This window comes from Myiozetetes cayanensis, unplaced genomic scaffold (genome assembly GCF_022539395.1).
Source record: "Myiozetetes cayanensis isolate MyiCay16 unplaced genomic scaffold, myiCay2020 scf4, whole genome shotgun sequence".
NCBI classification, from domain to species: Eukaryota; Metazoa; Chordata; class Aves; order Passeriformes; family Tyrannidae; genus Myiozetetes; species Myiozetetes cayanensis.
Window position 1 is genome coordinate 13,451,184 of NW_026087631.1, and position 15,887 is coordinate 13,467,070.

General features: G+C 38.7%; 1 protein-coding gene across 2 annotated transcripts in view; it reads left to right on the forward strand.

Annotated features, from left to right (window-relative positions):
* Positions 1 to 346: 346 nt before the first annotated feature.
* Positions 347 to 15,887, forward strand: part of LOC126647676 (3'-5' RNA helicase YTHDC2-like) — a 31,819-nt gene continuing 16,278 nt past the window's right edge. For both annotated transcript variants that reach the window (XR_007630639.1, XM_050330175.1), the window contains exons 1-15: positions 347 to 541; positions 818 to 908; positions 2,408 to 2,604; positions 4,316 to 4,515; positions 5,171 to 5,337; positions 8,044 to 8,146; positions 9,322 to 9,478; positions 12,135 to 12,242; positions 12,846 to 12,994; positions 13,302 to 13,437; positions 13,817 to 13,943; positions 14,241 to 14,306; positions 15,227 to 15,405; positions 15,569 to 15,665; positions 15,747 to 15,834. Coding sequence is in view for 1 of the 2 variants with exons in the window: in XM_050330175.1 (XP_050186132.1) it covers positions 361 to 541; positions 818 to 908; positions 2,408 to 2,604; positions 4,316 to 4,515; positions 5,171 to 5,337; positions 8,044 to 8,146; positions 9,322 to 9,478; positions 12,135 to 12,242; positions 12,846 to 12,994; positions 13,302 to 13,437; positions 13,817 to 13,943; positions 14,241 to 14,306; positions 15,227 to 15,405; positions 15,569 to 15,665; positions 15,747 to 15,834 (2,046 nt within the window). In the remaining variant the exon portion in view is untranslated. The remainder of the gene's footprint in view (positions 542 to 817; positions 909 to 2,407; positions 2,605 to 4,315; positions 4,516 to 5,170; positions 5,338 to 8,043; positions 8,147 to 9,321; positions 9,479 to 12,134; positions 12,243 to 12,845; positions 12,995 to 13,301; positions 13,438 to 13,816; positions 13,944 to 14,240; positions 14,307 to 15,226; positions 15,406 to 15,568; positions 15,666 to 15,746; positions 15,835 to 15,887) is intronic.

Sequence of the window (15,887 nt, forward strand, 5' to 3'; positions counted from 1 at the left end):
AAAAACTACTGCAGCCATTTCCTTCCGTTTATCAGGAAGGCTCCGCCTTTCGCAGCCACAGCCGCGGGGTGTCGGCACCGCCCGCTGCCGGCGGAGGGGGCGGCTCCGCCCTCCTTCCCGGCCGAGCGCTGGTCAGCGCGTCACGGCCCGCGCCGCCCGGGCCCGCAGCTGCGCCCGCACGGGGTGTGCCTCAGCCCCCGGCCCGCCGCGGAGCCCCCGCCCGCCGCGGAGCCCCCGCCCGCCGCGGAGCCCCCGCCCGCCGCGGAGCCCCCGCCCGCCGCGGAGCCCCGGCCCGCCGCGGAGCCCCGGCCCGCCGCGGAGCCCCTGGCCCGCCGCGGAGCCCCCGCCGGTCGCGGAGCCATGTCGCGGCCCAGGCACGTCCCGCCCAGGCAGCCCGGCAGGGGCGCGGGGGGCTCGGGCAGCGCTGCCGCGGCGTCCCGTGTCCGGGGCGGCAAAGGTCTCAGGGATGTCCGCGTGGACGAGGAGGTGGAGATCGCGGTGAACCTCGCCCTGGAGCGGTTCCGCTACGGCGAGGACACAGGTGCGTGCGGCGGCCCCGGGGAGCGGCGAGGCCGGAGCGGGGCCGGCGGACACCGTGGCCCGCGGGCGGCCAGGCCTGCCCCGAGCGGGGCCGGCGGCGCCACCAGGAGCCCTGAGCGGGGAAGGGGAGCAGCCAGTCCCGATGTCGCCAGTGCTAGCGTGCTCGGGAAGCGCGGTGGGTTCGGGGATTGATAAACCCTCATAGGATCGAGGTAATACGTCTAGAATACGGCCTCCTGTGTTGTTACCTTTTTTTATTATTTATTTTTATTTCTAGAAATGGAATTTCCCTCTTCTTTCACTAGTACTGAAAGAGCATTTGTTCACCGGCTCTGTCAGTCTCTTGGACTGATATCTAAAAGTAAAGGGTAAGTTGGACTCTGATTTTTATGTATTATATTCTCTTTTTGGTGCGAATTTATGGAATTTCGTTACTAGCATGAAAACGACGTACTTCTAGGATATCTTGAGCTGTTGCAGGGAATAATACTAGAGAAAAAAAACTTTAAAAGGTAGATAATAAAAATTAGCACCTGATGTCTGCTTAAAAAAAAAGATGTGACATACTCTTTTGAGATAGCTGGCTCCTGTGGATTTCATGTCCATAAAAAAGAGTTCTCTCCAGGTTGTGTTCTGCCTTTTTCTTCTTTTTCCATACACTCCTCTGTGATCAAAGGTTTTGGATAGAGTCTCCCACTTCGACAGATAAAATGTACCTTTGAGCAGCAGGTCCAAAAGAGTGCCTCTGTTGGGAAGTGCAGGAGAAGAGGGTTGTTGTGTTGCCAGCAGGTGGAGGGAGGTCATCCTTGCCCACTACTTAGCACTGATTAGGGTGCACCTAGAGTACTGCATCCAGTGCTAGGATCACCAGTAGGACAGAGACCTAAACTGAGGAGAGTTCCATGAAGGACCAACAACATGATGAAAGGACTGGAGTATCTCCCATTTTAGGAAAGGGTGAGATGGACTGTTCAGCCTGGAGAAGACAAGGCTCAGGGTGATCTCGTCACTGTACATAAGTGCTTGAAGTGAGGATGTAAAGAGAACAGAACCTGGGTTTGCCAGAGTGGCTGCACCTCTCCTCACAGAGGCTGCCTAGGCCAGCGTCTGGGTACCTGCACCACTGCCAGGAATGAGGCACTCGGCTCTTAGTGTGACCTTCTGTTCTTACCCTGAGAAGTCATTTTCAAAGGGTTATTATGTAGCCCAGGCACAAGAAGGTTCCGTTTCAAATGTGTTTACAACTCTTTACGTTTCTGTGTCCGAGTTCCGTTTGAGGACAAATGCAGTGTTACAAGTGTTTTGGTTCTGTTTCTACATAGAAAATTTTTAATAGTGAACATCATAGGAATGTAATTTGTTTTACTGCATTTTGTTAAGGCTTGGAATGTCACTAGCAGGCAGCTTGTTTGTCTCTTTTGCCAATTTGTTGATTTTTAATCTCTAGATCTCTTAAGTTAGTCTAGAAATCAATTTTGTGTAGTAAATCTCAGTATTAATTTATAGAGCTGGCTGTATTTTGGGAGGCAGATGCAGTAATGGACCTTTAACCAAAGACATCAGAAGAGTGTCACATTACAGAGGCCTGTATGTAAGGTTGTGCTGAGCATAGTGATCTGAAGTCTGCAGTGTCTGTGCTGCACTGCCTCATGTGAATAGAGAGTGCCTTTGGTAGTGGATATTGTGGATGTTGCTATTACTTTGGTGTGCATTATGCTACTTAGGGCGTATTTTGAAGTTTCTAGTTATGACATTATGTTTGAAAATAATTTGACAGCCATCTTGAAAAAGTTACGAGCGAAGATTGTTACATTCAGGTAACTAGTGTGCTTGTTCCTAAAATGCCTTTTTTTTTTTTCCTCCCCAGAAAAGGGACAAATCGATACCTAACTGTAAGGAAAAAGCATGGATCAGAACTAAAACATACAGTAATGACTTGTGCCTTGACTCCTGTTACAAAACATGCTGTTTGTACTTTAATTCGAAATTTTCCTGTCACGAATAAAGAAAGAACAGAACTTCTGCCAAAGACGGAGCGAGGAAATGCATGTGCTGTTGAATCTGGTATGTTCAGTATGTCTTCTGATACGGAATTGTCAATCAACACTACTTGACAAAATAACACGCAACCCAACCACAAAACAAACCCCTCTATATTGTGTTTGCTCTCCTGTCCTACCTAACACCCTTCCCTGCAAACAAACCCATTAATTTTCTTGACTTTTAATTGTAGGGTCTTTTAAAACTGGTGTCATGAGGAGCTCAGGCAGTCATGTCACTCACATTGCAATGTCTCCCTTGTGTCAAGTTAGTTTTGAATCTTTGAGCCAGTTCGAGACAAATTTTTTAGAAGTACGTTTGTGAAATGTGGGTTCCTGCACATTCCATGAGGTGAGATTGAAAAAACAAGTGTTAATGTGACTGTCTATAAGAACATCTTTATGAGAAGATGAGACTGGCTTTTCTGCCTTTTGAAATCTATGTTCTTGATAAAATAAGAAATTTGTGTTTTGTCGTTTTCTAAAATAGATTTGGTCTCTTAGAGGCTATTACCTAAACTTCTTGATTTCTAGAGTATGTAAGAGTTCGCTGGATGTAACTTATAATACTGGGGGTTTTAAACAATGCTTTTAATAAAAGCATTTTAACATTGTAAGAGCTATGTTGCGTTTCTTTAACATTGTAAGAGCTATGTTGCGTTTCTGCACACAATGTTGAGTGTAGTGAACAGAAAACATACCAGTATGCCTTGTTTCATCAGATATTTCTGTTTCATGATGTTCATGCTTTAAGTGCTTCCTTTGCTAGTTTTCCGTTTCAGTTGTTTAATTTGTTTAATGAACAGGGGGAAGCTATAATAAAAGTACTGAAAATCAATTCCTGAGGAATGTAAGCAAAAATTAATGAATAGTGTAAAATTTATCTTTTTTTTACTTCTCCAGAATGGTCCTTGGCTCTTTTAATCTGTTAGTCCATTTCTGTCTTGATAAGACAGTGTTTGTAATTTAATAAGTCAATCTGTTCATCACACTAAACATGTATGGTTGAGTTTACAGTGAGCTTCTAATTCTCCTGGAAAAAAATTATTAAGGAACTGTAGAATAGCATTTACAATACTGAATTTGAAGTAACCTCTTCAGAAGACTTGCAGGGTTTTTTGTCTACTTATGCCTTACTTTCTAATGCATCACACTGCTTTGTGGGTCCAGGTCTGGATACAGCATGGTTCAACTGGTATGTGTTAAGACAAATCTTATGGACTGGAATATTAGGTTATGTAAGACTGACAGAAAGAAGGTCTTAAAAGACCAGTGAGGATGTGAAAGAAGGCATATGAATCACAATAAAGTTATCTTTTTATTAGAAGACATGCTTGTCAGTTTGGAATAACTTAAATGGTTAACTGTATGGTGGATATTTCATGGCAAACTGTGCAGATAGGAATGTGTAAACAGCTACAAAGGCCAAGGCAATGTGGTTTAGTTTCTGGTTTTTTGTTTTAGCTCTTCATTTTTGACCTTGCAAAAAGTATCAGAATAGTCCGGTTTTGTTCAAAATATCTGAAAGTAAAAATTCCTTTAAAAATATTTTTTTTATGTACCATTATGGGATGTGCTATTACGAATATGATTTTTAAATACATGATGGGTTTGTCAGTTTGTCTGCAGGGATACATATAAAGTCAGGAATGTTAATTTTCAATTACAGTTTTTAAGGAGTGTTTTAGTGATTTTCCTTTGTATCTGTATAAGTAATTTTTGACTTCTCCTCACAGAAAACAGGGAAGTGATTAAGACAAGTGGACGACTTAATGATGGTGTACCCCAGGTTCCAGTGAAAAGAGGAGAATCAGAGTTTGATTCCTTCAGGCAATATCTACCAGTTTTTGAAAAACAGGAAGAAATTGTCAAGATAATAAAGGACAATAAAGTTGTTTTGATTGTAGGAGAAACGGGATCAGGAAAAACTACTCAAGTATGTTTCTTTAATGAAATAAAAAAAGATAACAGTATTTATTCAAACATAATAATAGATTTTTAATATTTCTGTATTAAGGGATTTCTTTAGTTTTAAGGCTTTTGTTTTCCTATAAGGTTGAAAGTCTTCTTTTCAGTTAACTTTCCTACTTTTTAAATACTAAGCCAACATACTAAAAGCATAAATGGTTTTGCACAATTTTCTCATAGGTCTGAGTTTTTTATTAAAATAATCACACAATATCAAAGGGGAGGTAGCTGTTATTTTGTACAACTTTTTTCCTTTCAAAACTAGTTCTGTTCTAAGTGTCTAGAGGGGAATATTATTACATTAAAATGCAACATTACCTACATAGCTTTTTTTATATATTTCTGTGAGACAGAAGAGAGAAGGTTCAGGGTATTTTTGTTTGTTTGAGTTTTGTTTGTTTGCTTGTGGGTTTTTTTGATTTTTTTTTTTTAACAGATTAGAATTAACAACAGAATTTGTTTTTTTGGCCTTTCTACCACTTCGAGTACTTTTGCAGAGCTAATCCTTTTGTGAGGCCTTTTGCAACCTGTGTAATACTGAGATGCAGTTAAGTTGTCTCACCATGGTAAAAAAGCTATGACTTTATCAAACTAAAAACTAAATTTAAACCACTTCTTTACAGATCCCTCAGTTTATTCTTGACGACTGTTACAAAACTGGAACTCCCTGTCGTATATTTTGCACTCAACCAAGACGTTTGGCAGCACTTGCTGTGGCTGAAAGAGTGGCAGCAGAAAGAAGAGAAAAGATTGGCCAGACTATTGGTTATCAAATACGATTAGAAAGCAGGTACTGATGATATTTTTTAAAATCAGTTGATCTCGTGTTGGTGTCTTTAATCTTGTGTAGATTTAAACTATGGTATATGTGGGCTACAGCCTAGTAAAATCCCCGTGTATAAAGTATAGGTAGGATATATTATTTTGGGTAATGAATATTTAAGAGTGAAAAGGACAGTTTTCTTCTGATATTTTACATCTTCATGTAGTAATTTCTTTTATAGAATGGAACTGAAAGTGATTTCTCTTGATGTCTTCTAGGGAGAATGTATGTGAAAATCCTTGTTTTATTTTCAAATTAAGTCTACATTTGCCCCCTTTTATTTTTACTCCCTACTTTTAATGTTTGTCAGTCCAAAAGTTCAGCAAACTTTGAAGATAGGTAGGAAGAGCAGCATGCTGTAAAAAATGCTATATAGTGAGACTTGATAGGGCACATTAAAGGGAATGATGAATTTGAGCATTATTTACCAATTTATTTTGTGCTAAATTTACTCCATCTTTTTTATTTCAAACAATGAGTGATAAGAAAGTAGAGATTTTTAGATCACCTGAAGAATCTGATCCTAAAGCAGAGCAGAAATGGATGTAAATCTGAAGACTGTATATGGTTGCTAAAGTTTTTGAATTGTATAGATAGTGGGATTTTCTGGAATGGCCAGTAGGTAGGATACGAGTGAGAAGAAGCTGGCAAAAGGTATAGCTGGTTATGTTACTTATATGGATGAAGATAACACATAGCTAATGAATGCACTTGAACAGCAAAACCAAGTTAAAAAAGAATTTGAATATGCATACAAAAGCTCATTAAGAGATTAAAAGAGTTAGTAAAGACATATTCCAAATAGGGTGATGACTAATGTGTGGAAGAATTATTCTGGTTGAAGAAGAACAAAGTGTTGGTCAGATGGAAGAATTACTGGAATCAGTGCAGAAAACTCTGCTTAAGATGAATCAATAAGTTCACTGTAGAAAAAACAATGTTACCACTTGAAAAAAAGATATTGGGTGGAGGTGTTTATAGTAGCACAGAATTCTTGATTTCTAGAAGGCTAATCAAGAAGATAGGAGTAGAGATGGATAAAGTAAAGCATTTCTATCTTGCATGTATTCCTTGAATTTAATATGTAAGAAGATTTTTGACGTGAGGGGAGAATTCCAAACTTGGGAAGAAATACACATATGATAACTAGTGAGCTCACCTCTTCCTTCTTTTCTGGAAGTTTTCGGTACTTAAGGGGGCAGTGCTGGAAAAAGTAGTGACAATTGCAGTTTTCACTTGCACAGCTAACTCTGCAAGAGGTACCAGGTACTTTTAAGGTTTTTAAATTTCTGAAAAATGAAAGCATCTGAAAAGATTTAGCTGACTTCTTTGTGACTCAGTCAATTAGAGTGTGTTGGATTTGTGTGGCAAGGTTTGGGTGGTGAGTTGGCTCCAGGGGTGGTTTCTGTGAGAAGCTTCCCACATGTCTGATAGAGCCGGCTGGCTCCAAGAGCGACCTACCACTGGCTAAGGCTGAGCCCGTTGATAATAGTTGTTGTGCCTCTGGGGTAACATATTTAAGAAGGGGGAAAAAAATCTGCACAGCAGTGAGAGCAGTGCAAAGAGAGAATTGTGATTATTGTGAGACAAACAACTCTGCAGATGCCAAGGCCAGTGCAGAAGGAGGGGGAGGAGGTGCTTCAGGCACCAGAGGAGAAATTCCCCTGCAGCCTGTGAGGGGACCCCATGCCAGAGGAGGTGTTTGCCTTTGGGCAAACATGTGGGAAGGCTGTGTTGGAACAGGCTCTGGATAGAACCTGTGGGGCCATGGGGAGGGCAGTCTGCACTGGGGCATGTTTGCTGGCTGGACTTTCGAAACCATGGGGGTCCCATGCAGGAAAAGTCTGTTCCTGAAGGACTGCACCGCATGGGAGGGACACTGTGCTGGAGTAGTTTGTGAAGAGTCCTTCCAGTGAGGAGGAGGGAACAGCAGAGACAGCATGTGATAAACTGACCACAGCCCCCAGTCCTTATCCCCCTGCGCTGCTGAGGAGTAGGAGGTAGAGAAAAATGGAAGTTAAACCTAGGAAAAAAGGAGGAGTGGGGAAAGGTGTTGTAAGACTTGGTTCTGTTTCTTGGTTTCCCACGTGGATTTAATTGGTAGTAAACTAAATTAAGTTCTACAAGTCAAGTCTGTTTTGCTTGTGATGGTAAATGTGAGTGATCTCTCCCTGTCCTTATCTTGACCCATGAACCTTTTGTTGTATTCTCTCTCCTGTCCAGCTGAGGAGGAGAGTGATAGAGCGGCCTGGGTGGGCACCTGGAATCCAACCAAGGTTAACCCACCACATGTAGGCAAATATCAAGACTATATCCAAGCATATGCTGAAGAATTAGAACCTGTTTTTCCACAGCAGTCCATAGTAAATTAAACAGCATGGAGAGGTTCTCAAGGTTCTATTTCACTTGCTTATTAATTTAGAAAAAGATTGAATCTCACCTGTCAGTTAATCCCTTGTCTGAAGTTTTGGAGCATGAGCATTAAGAGTCCTTAGGAACTCTATGGGAACAGGCGTAGTTTATAAACAAGGAGTATGCATGAACTCTTTGGTTAGAGAACTGTTATTCCACTTCTGGTAGGCAGCTGTTCAATCCTTTAATTTTCAGTAAATGAAAGCTAGTAGTATTTAAATGATGCAAAAAACTGAAGTATCTTTATGAACTGTTCAATAGGGTCTCTCCAAAGACACTGGTAACATTTTGCACTAATGGCATCCTGCTTCGCACGCTCATGGCAGGAGACAGCACCCTATCTAACGTGACACATGTTATTGTGGTAAGGATTTTATTGTATTTCATGTGAGGTGGAGCAATATGTATTACTTGTTAATTGGAAGGTGAGATCCTAGTTTTTTACATTAATTTACTGAATATTTAAGTTGTTTTTGTTTGGTTAGAATCTCAATTAACTTTAAAGAGTTACTGAGCCCTTACTGTAGCATGCATGCTTTTCCATTTTTTTTTTTCCTCCCTGTAAAAGCATCTCATTTTAGGTTCATGCCAGTAATTAATTTTGGAATTGTGGTGCAGTTGTGGAGGGCAGAGGTCTAAGTTTTTCTGAACTTCCTCTGTCAGCAGAAAAGCCTTAGAGAGACTTATGTAGATACAGTTCAATGTGAGTGTCAGAATTTCTGTTCTTTGTCCTTGTTTTAGCAGTACCAAATTTGCAGTCCATTTGTTAGCCTAATGTTTTCAAGATAATATGTAGTCTAATTTTGTAGCAAATTATTTAAGTGTGTTCATACATGATTATGTGAATTTTGTATTGTGGAATTTGATAAGTCAGTGGAACCAGAGCTCTAGTGATAAAAACAGAAAAAAATGTCAATTTAACAAAGAGGAAAAAGTCTGAGACTGATGTATACATTCTTGACTTTAGCCTGTAAATCTTTTGTTTGGTTCTTGTTTTGTTCATTCACGACTTAAAACAGAAGATAGACAAAAATGATTCATCAGTCATGTGCCTTAATGATAAGATTTGTGCATGATTTAATGCATCTAAGCAATCTACCTTTTATCTGATTTTTTGGTACTGTACAGTTCTTGAAATGCTCATCAATTTTGAAGGGAGATTTTATTAAAATAAAATCTGTAGGATTTGTGGTTTGCAGCATTATCTTGGGAGTGAGATTTAAGTACAAGAATTAGAGAAGTTTGAGACATTCACTTTGATTTCTGAAATTAAGGTCTGTGTGGTTTTTGCATTACAGTGCAGTCTACTCTGGTATCTTTATAAAACCTTTTCAAGTGTTTTTTTTTTTTACTTTTGGATAGTTTTTTAAAAAAACCTTACGTACGGATCCTTACTAGACTTTCACATTTTAATGTAATATACCACCAAATTACATATTTTTAGTTTTTTAAAAAGTTCATATTTGTGAAAAGTTGTGATCTTGTATCTGTGATGTTTATCTGTTATTTTTGTTTTTCTTTCTTTCTCTTTTGTTATAGGATGAAGTACATGAGAGGGATAGGTTCAGTGACTTCTTGTTAATAAAACTGAGAGATGTGTTGCAAACCCAGACTAATTTAAAACTCATTATTTCTAGTGCTGCTCTAGATGCCAATCTCTTTATTAGGTATTTTGGATGTTGCCCAGTAATATACAGTAAGTATTTATGTGAACACTTGCCGTGGTTTTGCTCTGGGTCAATTTGTTTTCACACCCCTTACACAATTACTATTAGTTGAGAGAAGGTTTATGCAGACAAAAGAGATTTGATTTGGGGAAAAATGTATTAATATTTATTACTAATAAGCTAAAACTAAAGAACTATATTTATAATAATTCTACTTAAGTAAAAGTACTAAGTATTTATAGAAATACTCCCCCCCCTCCCTTTTGTATTAATCCAAGGAGGAGAAGTAGTCCTTTTCTCCATTCTTGGAGTTACAGCTCTTTGTCTCTCCAATAACTCTGCAGTACTCTTGTCGCAGCTGGAACTTCTTTATGTTGGCCTCCAGGGCTGGGCCTACCCACCTCCTGGGCTAAGACTGGAGGCTAGGGGATTACCCAGGTTCTGAAGGTTTTTCTTCCATAGGCTTGCAAGAGGACACTTGCTTACTATGGATCTTCTTCCACAGGGTTACAGGGGATAATGGCTTATAAGTCCACCCCTGTTCCCTATGGAGGTCCCTTCCCATGGGAGAACAGTCCTTGATAGACCTCTCGGCATGGGTCTAGTATGGATCCTTTACTCGGATTCCAACATCCCACCTGAGCCATCTCACTCCAGCGTGGGTTTTCCTCAGGGTCACAAAATCTTCAGCAGAACTCAGCCTCACCTCAGGTCTCTCATGAAGTCTCTGCTTCCTCATGCATCAGCTTATTCCAGTGTAGACTTCTTGACAAGCAACATGGGGGTCTCCTCAGCCCACAGACTTTCACAGATGGCAGGGATTTATTTTTCAGTCTTTACCCTGCCTGAAGGGAGAGAGCGAAAGGAGGGGAAGAGGCAAGCCCCCCCGCTTTGCACTTCTCTCTCCTGTTGCAGCTTCAGCTGCCAGCTTTGACCTTGGACGCTCCGTTATCTCTTTGCTGGAATTTCTTCTGCCACGGTTTCTGTCCAAGCAGTTAGTCTTTTAAACTTTTTTTTTCTTCACTCTCTTACAAGAGAGAAGGGAGGCTTCAGTGCCTCATCTGCCCCCCCAAGCCCAAGCTGAGGGAGGAGGGGGCCTTGGCCCACTCGGGGCCACTGCCACCTCTTCTACATGGCTGCCTAATTTCAACTGCGACACAAACCTTCTCTTCACTTTTTCTTAAAGATGTAATTAGCAAAGGCATTACTGAGAGTTTTAATTGGCTTCTTGTTCCGAACTTCACCTGGACAAAACCATTCTCAGCCCTAGGGGCTGGCTGACTGGGCAAAACCAGGACAACACTTATTCTCAGATCAGTGAGAATTCCTGCCATGAGACTTACAGATCTTATAGAACTGTACCAAACATTCTGACAAAACCAGGTGATAAATACACCCAGAATTACAGCAATGCTTTTTCTTTGTTTGCTCATGTTTGTTGTTTCTTAACTATTTGCACTACTACAGAGGAAAGTGTTTTTATCAGCGGAGGTTCTGTAAGTGCAGGAATGTCCTGGCCCCCTCCATGTTCAGTTAAAGAGGGAGGAAAAGGTTCTCAAAGTGCTGGTCTCTGTGGCAATATAGACCATAGGATCTACAAGAGTATTGTCCATGTGTCTGTTAATACATTCCAGTAGGTTCTGGTTCTTCAGGCCTCAACAGAGATTGCTACTGGTTACTGGACAAAAGACAGATAACTCTCTGCTCTATTCAGAAATACAGTCATAGGCAAATGGGTGTTTTATGTTTTAATCACATGATTCCTTGCTTTATTTAGAGTCTTCTCTAAAAATTATGGGATAATTTTACTGGATATTCCTGAGAAAGAGTTAATTTTCTTATTTACTTAAAGGTTTATTTCTAAATTTTACAGCTTCTAAAAATATGTGAGCTGTAACTTGGTCTTTCTGAAAGAGAGAAAACTCCAAGGTGATACAAACTCAGCTGTGGCAGATGTCTGCTAAGGGACTAGAAATTTAAAATGCAGCTATATTAATTTTTCCTGTGTAAAACCGCAATTGTATGTCCATAAATAAGGTCTAGAAAACAGTCATGTTAAAAGAGAAATCAGAATAAATTCTTAGGAGATAAAGACCATTGGAATGTCTATTTGTTGGAAAGTATTAGGTAAAGAACCTCAAATTTGGCTGTACTAATTAAGGACATTGAGAGGAGTCTGTCTCCTCATATACTTCCCATGAAAGAAGGTTGTTGAATACAAAGGTGCCAGTCTGCTTGTGGGACCTTGCAATAAAGCTGTATTAATTGCTTCTATATTATGGAATTCAAGTGGCTAACACAGTGAATTCTTTTTGGTACCCCTAAACAAAAATGTCTGTTTTCTTTTTCTCATTTGATAAAATTGCAGTAAGTAACTGTCAATCTTATATCTCTTGCTGTAACACTTAAAAGAATTGAAGAAGTTAATGAGAAATAAGGTATGCAGCTGGCACTTCCCTTCTAAATTGTTTTGTGGTGGGTTTATTTTTGGCCCAGTCATTTAATGAAAATACATTCAAGTGAAGAGACTCTTACAAGACTTTTCAAGGAAAGAAATAATTCCTTAAATCAGGCCCTGATCATATTTAATTCACTTCTTATGTCTATTAAAATGATTTTTAAGAATTAATGTGATAATTGAAGCTAGGCAATATCTAATCTTTCATGAATTTTTTATACTTTCAGTCCAAGGAAGACCTTTTGAAGTGAAAGAGATGTTTTTGGAGGACATTTTACGAAGTACTGGGTATACAAATAAAGAGATGATAAAGTACAAAAAAGAGAAGCAGCGAGGTTGGTGGACTTCTTATTGTAAATGGCTGTCAATGAGTCTCATTGATTGATTGAACAACAAACAGGATGAATCTCTGTTAAATTTCCAAAGTCAGAATATTAAATGAGACATGATTAGATGACAGCAAGTGTTTTGAAACTCTCTGTGTTTACAATGTTGATGTAGTTTGTGATTTAAGAAAATACTTTCTCTTTTAAAAAATGCTTTCAGTGGTTGCATTCCTATTGCTTTCAGTTGATAAATGTTAATTTTTTTTCTAGTTATTTTGGAGTAGAATTACCTATAACTGTGGCCTTTGCCCACTTGAAAACTGTAGAACCATAGGATACTATATGCTCAGCAAGCTGGAATACCAGAAGCTTAGGGCATAAGCACCCAGGTGGTATTTTTTATCTTTTTATTATAGCAGATGTTTGCAATGGTGCACTTTAAGGTGCCCTTAATCATGGAATTTATATTGGACTGGTAACAGTATTCTAGATTAAATAAGATATCAAATTGGTTAAACTTTGTGATTTGTTATAGCTATTTTTTGTAACTGAAAATAACACATTATTAAGATGGCTGTAAAACTTTCTGTGGAAATACTTTATGCATTCTAGAAGAGAAGCAGCAAAGCTCTCTTACTGAATGGTGTTCTGCTCAAGAAAATAATAGCAAACTGGAACCTCAGAGACCAAAATCTGTCCCGAGGGCAGCTGAAGAGTATAATCTGTTGGGTGATGGTGGTGACACAGTATTTAATCAACTGGTAAGCTTTTCCTTTTGTTGGAAGGTAGTTTAAATCTGCATAAAAAACTGTTCTCTAAAGAGATTACTCCTGAAGTGTGCTGTTCAATTACAGTGGTTGTTCATAACTTTTCTACAGATTAAATGACTGAACTACCATTGCTTAAAATACTTGCATATGGTACAATAAATGCTTTAACTGGTACTGAATGCTGAGTTTCTGATTGTTATTTGGAAAACTAACTGTTCAATTTCTTTGTGTGCAATATATGAGAATAAATATAACTCTTGGAAGACATTAATGTTTAAACACTGTAATTTCTCTTCAGACTGAAAAAGATGTGAATTGCCTTGAACCGTGGCTAATAAAAGAAATGGATTCTTGTCTTTCTGACATCTGGTTGCATAAAGATATTGATTCCTTTGCTCAGGTGTTCCACCTCATTTTAACGGAAAATCTTAGTGGTAAGTTTCTCATCTTATTACGTAAGGAAATACCAATAACAAAACTACTTGAATTTCTGTAGCTATTCTGTCCTTAGTTTCAGATGTTGTTAGTTTTGAATTCTGATGCCTATTAAAAAAGTGAATAGAACTAGCAGAATTAATGGATTGTTTCCTTACTTGTTGTTGTACTTGTTTTGAAATATTAACCGATGTTACAACGTGTATCTAAAGTAGTGCTAAATTTGCATGAACTGAGTGGTGAGATGAAATGAGGAAACAGATTCTCTCTGGCCTGGTTTTTAGAAGTCTTATAGGTCATGCTACATTTAGATGAAAAAATAAGAATGTGTTTATTGTGTTTGTTGATTTATTTATAAATTTGTTTTGTACTTCTCAGTTGATTATAGACATAGTGAAACCAGTGCGACTCCATTAATGATTGCTGCAGGGAGAGGCTTTTTGAATCAAGTAGAACAGCTGATCAGTATGGGAGCAAGTATCCACTGCAGATCATCTAATGGCTGGTAAAAACAAACAGATCGACCAAAATACAGATTTTTTTTGTCAATATACAAATAAATTTATATATTTATCATTATATACAAATATATATGGAGACATTTCTGTAACATTTAAACTAATTGCTAACCCACCTGACTACTGTAAGCAGTAATAGGTTATGACAGTCTAAACAATTTCTAACTTCTATTCATCACGTATTCTGTAAATTCTAAACTAAATTTTTAGTTACACAGTCTTCATTTTAGGCTATGTATCTGTCTTTTGAAGTGAGAATTAAGATTTCTATGTAAATCTTTCAGGATGGCTGTGGACTGGGCTAAGCACTTCGGACAGACAGAGGTTGTTGACCTCTTGGAATCCTACAGGTAAATTATAACTGCTTGCAGAAAAATTTGTATAATGTGGTAAAGGAAATTTGTATTTTGTCTTCTTTTAATCAGAAGAGCTTTTAGCTTTTTATGCCTTAAATCTGACCTAAATAGCAAGATTTATTTGGGAATAGGAATGTTTCAAAAACTTACGGTTTTTTTTTAAAAAAGCGTCATAGTGATTATGTTTGCACAGCTCCTAGGATAAATATAGTTACAGTGATGGAGGACTTCTTTTATATTATTAGCTTTTAGCATTTTGATGTGGGCATTCCTATCATGATTATATATCTAGGCAGGATGTGATTGTAGTAACTTAAATAAATAGCCAGAGATGCTGATTCTACCATGTACCATTTTAATTTCAGATACTTATTTTGAAAACAAATCTGTTGTGTATTTTTTTCTGTACATTGTTGGTACAAATAGCCATATTAAAGATTCTTTATAGGAATAATGCGTACACTAGGCCATGCAAGAACTGGTTTTTGATTAACTTAGTTATCATAGCTTTTGTACCATTTTATAGAGACCTATATTATTATTAGAGCTCCGGTTAGCATAGTACCTGCTTATGGGAAGAAAATGTTTGGAAAATATGCTTCTTTTAAGTATTTTTAACAGATGAAGAAGTGATGTCTTTCTACCTTGAGCTCTGACACCTTTGCTTATGGTTTTGTTTCAATGAACTATAAGAATGAGCTAATAGATGCTAAAAAATGAAATTGCATGCTTGCTGGGTTAACACTTATGTCAGTGAATAGTAATATTGTTTTGGACGTGCTGTTCTGCAACACTTCAAAATTTAACTTCAAAAGAAGTAGTCTTGCTGATCTTGATGTAATTTTGATTTTGTGGTTGAATGCAAACCTAAAGTGAACAGTCTTGACTCTGATCTATGTATTTATCAATTTTAGTGCTTCAGCAGGATTTGGAAATTTGGATGAAAGTTCCCTGGTCCGAACAAGTGGTAATGACCTTAGTGCAGAGGACAGAGAGTTACTGACAGCTTATCATCACAGTTCTGATGATGAAAAAGTGGATCTGGACCTGATTATGCACTTACTTTATAACATCTGTCAAAGTTCTGAGGCTGGTGGGTATTACACTCCCAGTAAGTTACTGTGGATTCAGCTTTTTATAAATCCTGCCTTTTTTTTTTCGGAAGTACCAAATAGGTAAAACCTTCCAAGTGCTAGTACTGGCATATATTGAAAGTGAACTTTCTTTTTCACTCTGGAAACCCACTTCTTTTTTAGGCGCAATTTTAATATTTCTTCCTGGATACGATGAGATAGTGAGCCTGAGGGACCGTATTCTTTATGATGACAGGAGATTTGCTGATAATGCGCACAGGTAAAGCCTCTAGTTTCTGTGGTTGAGGTTTATATTTCTTGTTTTAAAGATGTTTAAAATGTGCTCTTTGTCTTGCATTAGGTACCAGGTTTTCATGCTTCATTCAAATATGCAGACCTTGGATCAGAAGAAAGTGCTTAAAAGTCCACCTTCTGGTGTCCGCAAAATAGTAAGTGTCTGTCGTGATCTGATCCAGCCCCTGCCTCTCCTGGCAGTTTTTAC